The sequence below is a fragment of the Clupea harengus genome, chromosome 18 (genome assembly GCF_900700415.2).
Source record: "Clupea harengus chromosome 18, Ch_v2.0.2, whole genome shotgun sequence".
NCBI classification, from domain to species: Eukaryota; Metazoa; Chordata; class Actinopteri; order Clupeiformes; family Clupeidae; genus Clupea; species Clupea harengus.
This window is the reverse complement of record NC_045169.1, coordinates 184,151-196,555: the sequence shown is the minus strand read 5'-3', so window position 1 is coordinate 196,555 and position 12,405 is coordinate 184,151. Positions and strand designations below refer to the sequence as shown.

Below are 12,405 nucleotides of genomic sequence, written 5' to 3'. Positions count from 1 at the left end.
AAATCGATTGTATTATTATCATTAGGCTGCTTCTGACGGAGCCACGTTCATTTGCGATGGTCACTGAATAGATTACGCAATCCCAAATATTTCACTGACTTCAATGGGGTTTAAAGTTGGGCGCCAGGTGACCACCAGGTCACCACTACCATGTCAGACAGAGTTAAATTAAACTAAACACAAATAGTTTAATTCATTTTAAACTAAAGAGGGCGAATTAGAATAGCAGATATAATTAACTCAGAGTCAGAAATGCATTCAAAAAGTATATACTATTTCAGTTCACAATCATCAATAATCAAATAGGACCTTTGTTGGACTCCAAACATTCGAGCTGGATATTTCTGGAGTATTGGTCTTCTCGGACCAACCTGGGCGTTCATGCTAATGTCACCGATGCTGCTAGCATCATGGTTAGCACCCTCAGTAGTGGTGGAAGGTTGACCTCCTTGACCACGATGTTCCTCTTCTTCAAAATCCACATCCGATACCCCTGGCATTTCTTCTTCTTCTATGTTACTGATTCTTCCAAACGTGGACATTTAGGTAGCAAAAACCGATGCATTGTTTATGTTAACTTGAAACCACCGCGCACTAACTCGCTTTCTCCTTCAACCGTTCGGGAATGTCAACGTTCACGCATGCAACGTGAAAATTGGGTCAAAGGTTATTACAGAATGATTGCTCTGTGTCTAAAACAATCTGTTCATTGGTGGCCAAGCAGCAAAGCTGCAAAGCCACCTAGAGGGTTTCTACGTATTCTTATTCTTCTTCTTATTATTATACATCTTCTTCTGCCATGGGAGTCTATGGCAGCCCCTAGAACCGCATGGTCAGAAGTTGTGAAATTTGGCACACTCTTTGGGACCAGTCCCCTCATCAATTTCATCAAATTTCATGTCTCCCATTCAAACCCTCTAGCGCCACCAATGGTTCAAAGTTTGTGAAGTGTGAAGAACTGCTTATATTTTTACCAATGTAGGTAGACCTGGAATTCGTCCATTGTGTTTGACTTTAATCAGTAACTTGCGTATGGTTTCATCCGGAACCTACGTAAAACTTTCCCTGTCATAAAAGTGTAACCTGATGCAATTTTAACCACGCCTACCTGAGCGTGGACAATAGGAACGTCTTCACAGATATTCTCTCTCTCTCTCTGCCGGCACCCGCCAGGCACACACCTGTCTTGACCTCTCCTCACCTCCAGCATTGCTTGGAGCACACCGTCTGTCCTTCCACCGTCAACCAGTGAAGAACAACTCTCTTTGTAGAATAGAATAGAACACTCTCACTTCTGTCATAAGGCCCCGTCACACCATGACGTTCTGGTCAACGTTCTATAATGTTAGAGGAAACGTTGGTAATCGTCCATGGTCGCTGGAATTGCGCCAGAAGAGCTTTGTGTGAAAGCTGGTGAACGCTGTGATCGTCGGTAAACGTCGGTGATCGGAGGAGAACGCTGGTCCAAAAAAAAAGTTTTGAACATGCAGAAAAGTTCTCATGGAGATCAGCGTTCTTCAACGTTTCATTTAAACGCTGGAGAACTTTCGTGGAACGTTTTATTAACTTTGCATGCGTTTGGCTATCATAGTCAGTCGTTGGGTAGGGTAGACTGAGTACAGTTGATGCACCCGAAGATCTTGATTTTATCATGTCCCTTCTACAATTAATATGTTATTAACCATACGTGATCAACAAACGCAACTTACATCATTGCAAACGTTATTCTGTGCACTTTACATCTACATATTCAATGCTATCATGTCATGCAAGGTCATTGCATAATCTAGCGAAAAGCGGAGTGGAGGGTATATGCTTGCTTGAGCCCAGCATGACGTAGATGTAGCCTACTGAACTGGTGCTGTTCCATGGCAGATGGATATGATATGAAGACTCTTGTGACAGGGACAATGTGTGTGGATGTGTTGATGTTTTCTAATAATAAGCGACTTTGGGTATATAGAAAAGCGCTATACAAAATTGAAGTATTATTATTATTATTATTATTATTATTATAAACATTGAGAAACACAAATTCAGTGTCAAATTTAAATAATTTATTTTAATAACATAAAACCCCAGGAATAGCGCCCGTTATTTCGTAAATCACAGTAATAATAAGACATTGCTAGTGAAAGAGGCTTTGTATTCTTCTTACTTTCAGCAGCATTTATCATCTTCTTACTTGCAGCAGCGCTAGTAGCAGAAGCCCCCCTCACACCTTTTCGTGGTCTTGGCGGCATGATGTTCACTGTTCAGATCAACTGAATCCACTATGATTTTCCAGCGTTTTATACCCGTTTGACCATAAAACCCACACGCCAGCAAAACGCTTTTCTGTCATTATTCACACGTAAATTACACTCTTGACACGCTCTTCTAAGGTTGACTTATCATTTGTCGCGCTGGAGTGACACGTCAGCACATGTTTGTCGTGGACCAGTGACACGTCACTTGGTCGGTGTTACACACTCCTCATGTGTCAGTCCTACGCAATTATTTCGTTAGTAACACGCCAGATGTGTCCACATCGCCCTAGAACGCTCGAAATTGAACGATTAGAAAGTTCAGGGAACGTTGACCAGATGGTGTGACGGGGCCTTTACGGCCGACACATGCCTAAGACCTCTCATCAGTCAACGAACTGCTAAGTGAGACGAAGTAAGTTTAGCGAAAGCAGCTAACATTAGACCTGATAGCTAAATTGCAAAGGGAACAGCAACAGAATCGCGCAACTGCAACGGAACGAGCGATCACATCCTCCGGACGCGGAACTGCGGTGATCAAACAAAGGAACACACACACATTCTTTCTGGCGCGCTCCTAACAGCGCAACCCCGAGCTCACAAGCTCGCACACACACACACACTCCCTCTCTGTTACCCATGCATATTCCCTCAATTCATTAGTTAGTTACATTTAGCTACCGGGTCTACAGGGTGCCAAACATGCGCTCTGACTGCCACACCAAAGAGCCCGGCTCTATGGCATAGCAGCCGGAGAGCATATTCAACCGTAGGGACTATCACATGATTTTAGATTTTCTAAACCGTTTGTCCGGTACAGCCAATCAAAATCGGCAGCAGAGCCGCCAAACAGAAAGTTGTGTCGTATCTCGGCAAATCTTTGATGGATTCACGCCAAACTTGCTGCGTGTACTCAGAACCCTCTTCTGAGGATGTCGAAAGGGTCTGGGTCATCTGGGTCTGGGTCATCTGACCTGCTTGGCCACCCCATTGCTGCTTGCATATATTATTATTTTCTTTTGTGAGTGAAATATTATTATCACACAATAAATTAAACGCAAAATTAAATTAAATAACAATAATAAATAAACCATTCTTTTCTTGGGGGTGCTATGGCTAATCCAGGGGGAGCTATAGCACACCCTAGCGCCCCCCTGGCACCGCCCCTGGGTATGTCTCCTGTTCAGTGATGTTGCCAGCCTAATGCCACTTGTACAGCGTTATGGAAATGTATGTGCTTATGTGCTGAGGTGTTTTTTTCCTGCTCCCACACTGTACTCCTCCAGGAGCATAGTCTGGGGGTCGCCTTTTTTTCTCTCCTCCCTTTCCTCATGTTATGCTGCAATTCTTCCCTCAACCTTGTCTTCCCGTCCTGTCTACCCCCTTGTCAGATGTGTGTGTATATGTATGGACGGGTGGATTGCCATTTTCGCTAGTTTACTATGCGACAGGCTATGTTGCTGGTACTTGTGCTGTAACAATAAAGGACTACTACTACTATCCCTCAGATGATAATTCAATCTATGTTGTGAGGTTCAAGACTTTAGCACAAACCTAGCTAAAGGGAAGCTTGCTACCTGACCCCAGAGATCTGCACAACAACCATCTGCAGAGACAACAGAGAAATAGCCGCCAAAGAGGATGACCGTCTTCTTGCTGGTTTCTTTTGATATTGACACAGATACAGGAAGAGCCATAGAACCATGTCTGGACCGCTACAAAGCAGAACCCAAATTGGACATGGAGCGGTGTCCACTATAGTGGTGGTCAAAGAGAGAAGGGGCACATACCAGGCTGGTACTCATTGCATGCAAGTACCTGTCAACCCCTGCAACCACAGTGCCTTGTGAGAGGCTGTTCTCAGGCCACAGCATTCAAAAGAATAGAGCTGCTTTGTCCCCTGATAAAGTGAACACTGGTCTGACTGGTCTGTCTCAGTAACTGGCTGAATGTAAATAGGACTAAGCCAAATTATTTCTATGGCGTGAAAAACATTTCTGTATTCTCAGCTAAATCTTTCCTCGTTCTTTTTTCATATTCGCATTGACTACTGTGGACCTTTTTGATCACATTTTTGGTTGTTAAAATCATTTATATTAGTGCATATAAGAAATTGCCTTCTAAACCTGACTGTTAGGTCTAGTGTAACCTTGGGACATGCCAAGGACGGGACATGATAACCTATGTGTTTGTCAACCATCTGGCCGCCATATTGGATTTAATCAAAAACCGTTTCAGCGACCACAAACATCGTTGAATCTTCATCAAATTCGGGACAGATGAACTCAAGACAAAGCCTCACAAAATGAGGTCATATCCTGTTTCCGTCTTCGGTCAACTGATCTGAAACTTGCTGCGAGTGATTACAGCCCTGCCCTTGACATAATGACAGTTGCCATGGCGACAGTGCCCTATTGGACTGCTTGGCTCCTCCCTGTTTGCAGCTGTATGTTTGTACAGTGATTCACAATGATCCACATAATTCAATCACAATGTATCAAGTACACTCAGTTCCAATATCCTTAAAACGAAGCAAAAAAAATTCCATTACCTGTTCTAGACATTTGTATTCGGTTTGTTCCATGTCCAAGTGTACGCCCTCTTCAGTCGAGTCGATGCGCTTCGCAATCTTCTCTAAGCGTTTTTGATAGAGCTCAGTTTCTTTGGGTGAGAAGTTTCCTCCCTCAGAAAACAATCTGGAACCGTATGTAAAAAAGATATTAAAAAAAACACACACCACAGTATGCCAGTTTGTGGGGGCTAAAAAGGACAAAATGACTGACAAATGACTGACCTGATAGATTTCAATAACTGTGCGTTGGCTCCCCTGAGGTCCTCTAATTGCTGCTCAAGTTTTTCTCTGAATTGTCTCTGTGAGGCCTGGATGGCACTGTTGTGCTTCTCGAGGTCAGACTGGAGTGTACTAGAGAGATTAACCAAGCTGTGAGAATTAAGAAAGAAAAAGGTCAACTGTTTTTGAACCCTGACTGAATCAAAATTGTATCTAAAATGAGAAAATCAGGTCAGCAAGGGTTCGGCTGCACACTAAAGGAGGCAGAAATAGTGGGCGGCTGTAAAATATGATCGATTGTAAATCAATCATAATTCCATCTTTGGGCCGGCTGTATGGTTTGTATTGGTTGACATCCTTACACATCAGATTTAGTCGCCAAGTTGAACATATCCTCCATGCCGTAGATAAGCCCCCGGAAGTCTGAAGTGAGCTTGTGATGTTGGACCTGAAGATCTTGGAATTCACTGCGATAATTGGCCAGGGACTGGAGCACAGCTTTACAGTGTTTGTCTACATGGTCTCTATGAAACACCAGCTCAGCTATGTAGAAATAGAAAAGAGGAAGAAGAAGAAGAATGTAAACCTGAAACAAGCAGTGACCTCTTACTCTCTCAATATGTTTGTACTACTGAATGCTCCACCTGCACGGACATAGTAGATATCCATTTCTATCCTCCTCGCCCGTGGCTGGTGCAGATGCAGGCGCAAAGCATGTTCAGCTTCCCGCTCCACCTTCTTAGCTGATGTAATGTCAAAAGAGTTCATCAAAACTGAATTGTACCATTCTTCAAGGTGATCGAAAAAGGCCAGGCGTACACTATTCAAAAAAGTGAGAACAAAAAGAAGTTGTTAAACTTTTTTTTTGTTTTGTGAAAGTGTTCAAAAAAAGATTTTCTATTTCCTCTCTCTGCCTATGTCCTTACTTTCCAAGGAGCTCGATGAAGAGGCCGGCGGGATACCTCACCAGCTCAACTTCTGGAATGTCAGGTTCCTGATCATCCTCAGTAGAAAGATCCACAAACTTCATAGCATTATAACTATTTCCCTTGGCACTGGTGAAGGAGTCCTGATTTTGAGAGTCAAAGAACACCTCAGGGCAGTCATTATCCTCCTACCACACAAAGAAAACAAAATCACACCGGTTACTAGGACTTATAGGAGATATGGGTTTTTACTCTGAATATACACTGTTCAAGTGGAGTTGAAATTAACCAAGTATTTGTCTGTCAACCAATTTAAGAGCCCTTTAGATAATAAGGATGTGCCTCAATGCTGTTGTTTTAAATGATTCTCTGATTTAATTTTTTTACTTTATGTTATTTTATTAATTTTTTTTTATACTTAATTTCTGAGTTGTTTAATGTGTTTTTTTTTATTTATTTTGTCTGTTTTGTTTTGTTATGGTTTGTTTATTTATTGTTCTTCTGTACTATGTAGCCTCAATCAGGGCATTGCTGCAAAAGAGCCCTGTGCTCAGTCAATTCTCCCTGAATAAACAATGATGATGATGATGATGATACAGTATAGTACGCTGTGTTGAGTAAGAAGAAAATGAAGATGAAAAAAAAGAGAAATGATTTCCTATGTTCTACGCATATACCTCCGGAGAAGGCACTGAGTTGCCATCTTTTGGACTGACAGACCCCCCAGCGCTAAGCAAGCGTTTCCTGCCCTGGACCTGATTTTGCTTCCTTTTCTTTATGATGACTTTGCCACTGACATCTAGGACACAAGCAAACTCAATTTCAAACAACAATTGTAGAAATTCTTGACACTTTCATTAAAAAAAACAAAGGTGATGTATAATTTTCAATTCAGGACACTTACCTATTTGCAGAGAAGGATAAAGGGTTTTACATTCTTCAGACACCTGCAACATGCAGATCATAACTTTTAATGCACAAGGTAAAAAAAAAAAACTTTGAGTGTACTAAGGGAGGTTAAAAGGTCAAATAATAATTAACAAAAAACTATTTAAATGCAGGTTATGGTTCATCAATTCAAAACCTCTACACAATATTATAATATATCATTTTGTAAGTGCATGAACATTGTTCTTTAGGCCATCCCATTACACAAACGAAATGTGTCTTTGTATTTTAGGTAGGAAAAAAGAGATGAAAATGTTTTATTCTTTGTAAAAATTTTTGAATTCTCCAATCACTTATATTATATTTTAAAAACCATACAACTTAACAGCGTTATTGTTTTACCATTCAAATAGACATATAACTTATACAATGTAAATATAACACTTTGAAATAACCTTGTTTGTAAGAATCTCTGAATTGTGTTCATATTCAATTAAATGTAACGTAACACTTATATAAGACCTTGAGAACAGAATCAACAATGGAGGTAGCTTAACAGTCCTTCTACACTTTTCAGAAGTACTCATCACAGTATCTGTATCTTTGGAAAATGGTTTCCCTTATTTACAATCCAGTGAGATTTTACATTGAATCCTGAAGAATCCGGAGTTGCAGTCACCAATGAAGATTTATTTTCCATATGGGAGTGCTCGTTTCCCAAATCGTTGCAGGAAACCCAGGGACACCTGCTGCTAAACTGTCAGGAGGTCAGTATGACCATCAATGACATCCCTTTGGAAATCCAGCTGTTCACATCAGCACTGTTCTGGGACCAGTGACCACCACCTGATTGTGGTTCTGTTTCTTGACATTTGAAGGTCATGCAGGTCCACGCCTCCCGGGTTATGGTAGTACGGGAAGATACTCATGGGCTGATTCATTCTTTCGTAGCCTCTCCTCTTTGTGTCACTTTCTTACAGATACCTGCACTTCTCAACAGCGTTTATTGCCAGCATAACAATATTGTTATCTTTCCACCTAACCACTAAGAACCCTGTGCAACTTTTCAAAATTCAAAATCACAGAGGCGGATCTGCCGCATTGAGCCAAGACCAAGATCTGTCATAGATAGCATTAAGAAGGCTGAGTGATGAGAAGAGAAGAGGTTGTCATGTGCAAACATGCATCCCCGTGGAACCCCACCGAAGAATGCCATAAAAAGAGAATAATTCTTCAATGTCCGAGTCGAGCGGTTTTGTAGAATAGAGATCGGACATTTCAACTGTCATCTCTGTCTGTCAACTGTCAAGACTGGGTACAGAGTACATCATTAAGAAAACATCTAGTGGGTCGGGATTGTTTTTGTATAATGCAATCTGCTTCTGTTGGGCCAGATGTGTTGAAGGCAGGAATCTGAGAGGCCTGTGGTTGTTTAGATATTTAAAAATCCTGTCTTTGTCTTTTACGTTTTTAAAATCATTTATATCTTTATGACTTTACAATCAGGGCTCAAAATTGGCACCCGCCAAGCGCCAAGGGCGTGTAGATTTTTGGGCTGGCGACTAAATTGTGTCCGATGCAAAGCTGGTCATGTGTGTAGCCTAGGCCTACTGCTACATCGCAGTGCGTGCAGGCCAGCCATGGGATTGTAGCCTACTAAACTAACATTCTGTGACAATTTGTTCAGAATAGGTTGATGGCTATAATCTGCTTTTGAATATGTATGCTATATTGTTAGTTGGACAATATTTTGTAGGCCTAATGCAACGCTTCTTATGAGGTTAAATTCATTCATCTGAAGTATATTTTTAATAGCCAACTCTTGAATGTGCTTTTAAAAATGGTGGTAATGCAAAAGTTAATTAAATAATGTATCTCTATAGTTTGGATGAGAAGAAAGGGGTACCTGTCAGGAAGACCTACATCAACGCCAGCCAGCCAGCCAGCCAGCCAGCCACCCAGCATAACCAAACACATACCAAAAACCCCAGATCTATAAAACTGGGCTTCAGACAGCGTATGTTGTATCGTAAAGGAGGGCCTTTACGGATCCCGGGTACAGCATACAGCGCTTGTTGCGGCTGTCACCAGCCAATTGGGCAATATTGGTCGATTTTGTTGAATCCATTCTGAGAGTGATTTACAATGATATTGAAATCATAGGTCAAGGTTGTTTATGTCAAACAATGTCAGAGTAGGTCTGAAATGCAAGGTTTCATTTTGGCCGGTAAAAATATGATTGGCTGGTCATTTTTTTTTTCATCTACCAGTCATGTTGGCTGGTAAGCCAAAAAGTTAATTTCGAGCCCTGCTTACAAAGTTGTCTCGGTGGCCCCTCATGAAGACAGTATTACTATTTATGCACAATTGCACTCAAATGTTTCCGGCGCACTCACAAGGTAAGGTACCTACATTATTCTGGTGCCCATGTGAAGCTGGTATCCATTGTTCCTACATTAGTGGTATCCATAGTAACCATTGTTCCTACATTAGTGGTGTTCCTACATTAGTGGTGTTCCTATGGTAACCATTGTTCCTATATTAGTGGTGTTCCTACATTAGTGGTGTTCCTACATTAGTGATGCCCATTGTTCCTACATTAGTGGTATCCATAGTAACCATTGTTCCTACATTAGTGGTGTTCCTACATTAGTGGTGCCCAGTGTTCCTACATTAGTGGTGCCCATTGTAACTACATTGCTAAAACCCTGCTGAAGGTCAAGGGTGCTTAGAAGGTGTATTGGCTTCAGTTAAATTGATCCCAAGGTATAAACAAGGCAATCATATCATTCAATTCAGGCATTCAACATTTGCCTTTGGCATGTTCCCAATTTTCCCAATCTCCAGGTCCAAATCTTCAATTCACATTTTCTTTAAAATATCTTAACTGTGGAATTGAATCAATGTATAGTTAATCCTTTGTCTCAAAAAATCTTTGGTATTTTGATGACTCCCACACATGTGCTCAAACTCAGAGTTACTCAATAATTCTGTGGTAAATCATGAAATGCTATTCAATTCCTACCCCAACCCGAACCCAGGTTGGTACTCCCGAAGGGGTTACACATTCCCTGGATAGCCTGTGGCATGCCACAGTATAGAGATTGAGCTCTGTCCACTCTTTTCATCCCTCCTACTCTACACACAGTATAGAGATTGAGCTCTGTCCACTCTTTTCATCCCTCCTACTCTACACACAGTATAGAGATTGAGCTCTGTCCACTCTTTTCATCGCTCCTACTCTACACACAGTATAGAGATTGAGCTCTGTCCACTCTTCTCATCGCTCCTACTCTACACACAGTATAGAGATTGAGCTCTGTCCACTCTTTTCATCCCTCCTACTCTACACCATCTCCACTGTGGGATGCTGCTGCAGTCTTTCCACCTGATCTACACACACACACACACACACACACACACACACACACACACACACACACACACACACACACACCTGATCTACCTGCAGAAACCCTCTGCTTAAAGCTGCCCATTCCCGCCTGATCTACCTGCAGAAACCGTCTACTTACAGCCGCCCATTCCCACCTGATCTACCTGCAGAGACCCTATGCCCATTCTCACCTGATCTACCTGCAGAAACCCTCTTCTTACAGCCGCCCATTCCCACCTGATCTACCTGATCTACCTGCAGAGACCCTATGCCCATTCTCACCTGATCTACCTGCAGAAACCCTCTTCTTACAGCCGCCCATTCTCACCTGATCTACCTGCAGAGACCCTATGCCCATTCCCACCTGATCTACCTGATCTACCTGCAGAGACCCTATGCCCATTCTCACCTGATCTACCTGCAGAAACCCTCTTCTTACAGCCGCCCATTCTCACCTGATCTACCTGCAGAGACCCTATGCCCATTCCCACCTGATCTACCTGCAGAACCCCTCTTCTTACAGCCGCCCATTCTCACCTGATCTACCTGCAGAGACCCTATGCCCATTCTCACCTGATCTACCTGCAGAACCCCTCTACTTACAGCTGCCCATTCTCACCTGATCTACCTGCAGAAACCCTCTGCTTACAGCTGCCCATTCTCACCTGATCTACCTGCAGAACCCCTCTGCTTACAGCTGCCCATTCCCACCACATTGTTATGCACAATTTCTGCTCTGCCATCTGATACATCTATAAATATATTGATCATCTCGTCTGGACACACACAGGTTTTTAAAAATGTTTTCAAAGGGTTTATAAAATGTATTCCGTACCTGACAATGAACCTCTTTGACACCGAAGAATCTGCTGACAGCCATGCTATAGATTTGCAATTCCTCTAGGACCAAGGCAGGATAAATCTCCACTGTATCAATTTCTTCTTTATGAAGAGTCATATACCTAGAAGAGACAGAGAAGTAAGCGCAGAAGAAGTGCATAGGCCTCTCTGAACTTGACAAGTAGGATGCTTTGACTTACCCTTGTTTTAGATCGCCCAAAATGCCAAAGATTTTATCCAGGGTGACTTTCATGAAATCCTCTGAACTTTCCTGTCTGAGTTTGTCCAGCAAGATGTCTAGCTGAGTGTCTTTTTTCTAGAAATGGAAATTATTTCATAATTTATAATTATTATTTTCATACAATATCCTCATAGTCCTTTTATCAACTGTGAGGATTTACTCATGTTGTTGTCAAATAAGATAAACCTAAGGTTCAGTGGCGTTTCTACATTAGGGGCAGGTGGGGCACTGCCCCACCAGATCCAGATGACGCTGTTGTGCAGAAAGCTCAATACATTCGTACTTCGCGGCAAAATATGTGTATATATTTTTTTTTATGCAAAGTACCGTCAATATGTGTGTGAATGAACTTGACTCACAAGCATTATAGTCTTGTTTTGGAGTCATTTGATTTGTGTGTTTTTCTGTCTGTGTGCTTGCTCTGTGAAATGCTGCTCTCCGCTGTCCCTCCCTTTCCGGTGGGGCAACGACCCACGCTGCCCCACCGTTACCATGGAAACACCAATGAGCGTGAACCACACAGGCCAAAGTTAACATTGAGCGGTGGGGCACTTTCAGATGTGCCTCATGAAATCTGCCTGGCAACTAGACTGGAATAATGCGAAAACCGCAAGACCTGTACACCGTGACTAAGAAGAAAAAAAAAAACAGTCAGATCAAAGCAAGTAACGGCACTACTAGTTAGCTATCGCTAGATTTCGACTATTTTGGAAGTGTTTTTTAATTCATACAATGAATAACGTATATTCTTTGTTGAGGGTGCAATTTATCATAGTACATTGCCGCTGGAAGAAAAATTAGAAATCAAACGTTTGGGACCACACAGACCAGACGACTTGATCCTGCTCCAGCCTGGTCAGAAAGCGACTCGAACTTTCAAGACGGAATGGTATGACAGAAAGACATGGCTAACAGCTAGCACATCAAAACGAGCACTGTTCTGTTTCCCATGCCTTCTTTTTGGAATTGGTACTAATGCAGACTCAGTTCGGCCCACGGCTGGATTCAAAGGCCTGAAGCATCTGGCAGAAAGAACAGTGAAACACGAAAGCTGTAAACCCCATAATCAATTGCGCCCT

General features: G+C 42.1%; 1 protein-coding gene across 3 annotated transcripts in view; it reads right to left on the bottom strand.

Annotated features, from left to right (window-relative positions):
• ccdc180 (coiled-coil domain containing 180) overlaps window positions 1-12,405 on the bottom strand; it is a 50,865-nt gene that overhangs the window by 13,765 nt on the left and 24,695 nt on the right. For all 3 annotated transcript variants that reach the window (XM_042710378.1, XM_031585444.2, XM_042710379.1), the window contains exons 14-22: window positions 11,286-11,401; window positions 11,081-11,207; window positions 6,868-6,910; window positions 6,641-6,762; window positions 5,964-6,151; window positions 5,682-5,857; window positions 5,400-5,580; window positions 5,041-5,187; window positions 4,798-4,942 (exon numbers count right to left, since the gene is read on the bottom strand). In XM_042710378.1, the coding sequence (XP_042566312.1) occupies window positions 4,798-4,942; window positions 5,041-5,187; window positions 5,400-5,580; window positions 5,682-5,857; window positions 5,964-6,151; window positions 6,641-6,762; window positions 6,868-6,910; window positions 11,081-11,207; window positions 11,286-11,401 (1,245 nt within the window). The remainder of the gene's footprint in view (window positions 1-4,797; window positions 4,943-5,040; window positions 5,188-5,399; window positions 5,581-5,681; window positions 5,858-5,963; window positions 6,152-6,640; window positions 6,763-6,867; window positions 6,911-11,080; window positions 11,208-11,285; window positions 11,402-12,405) is intronic.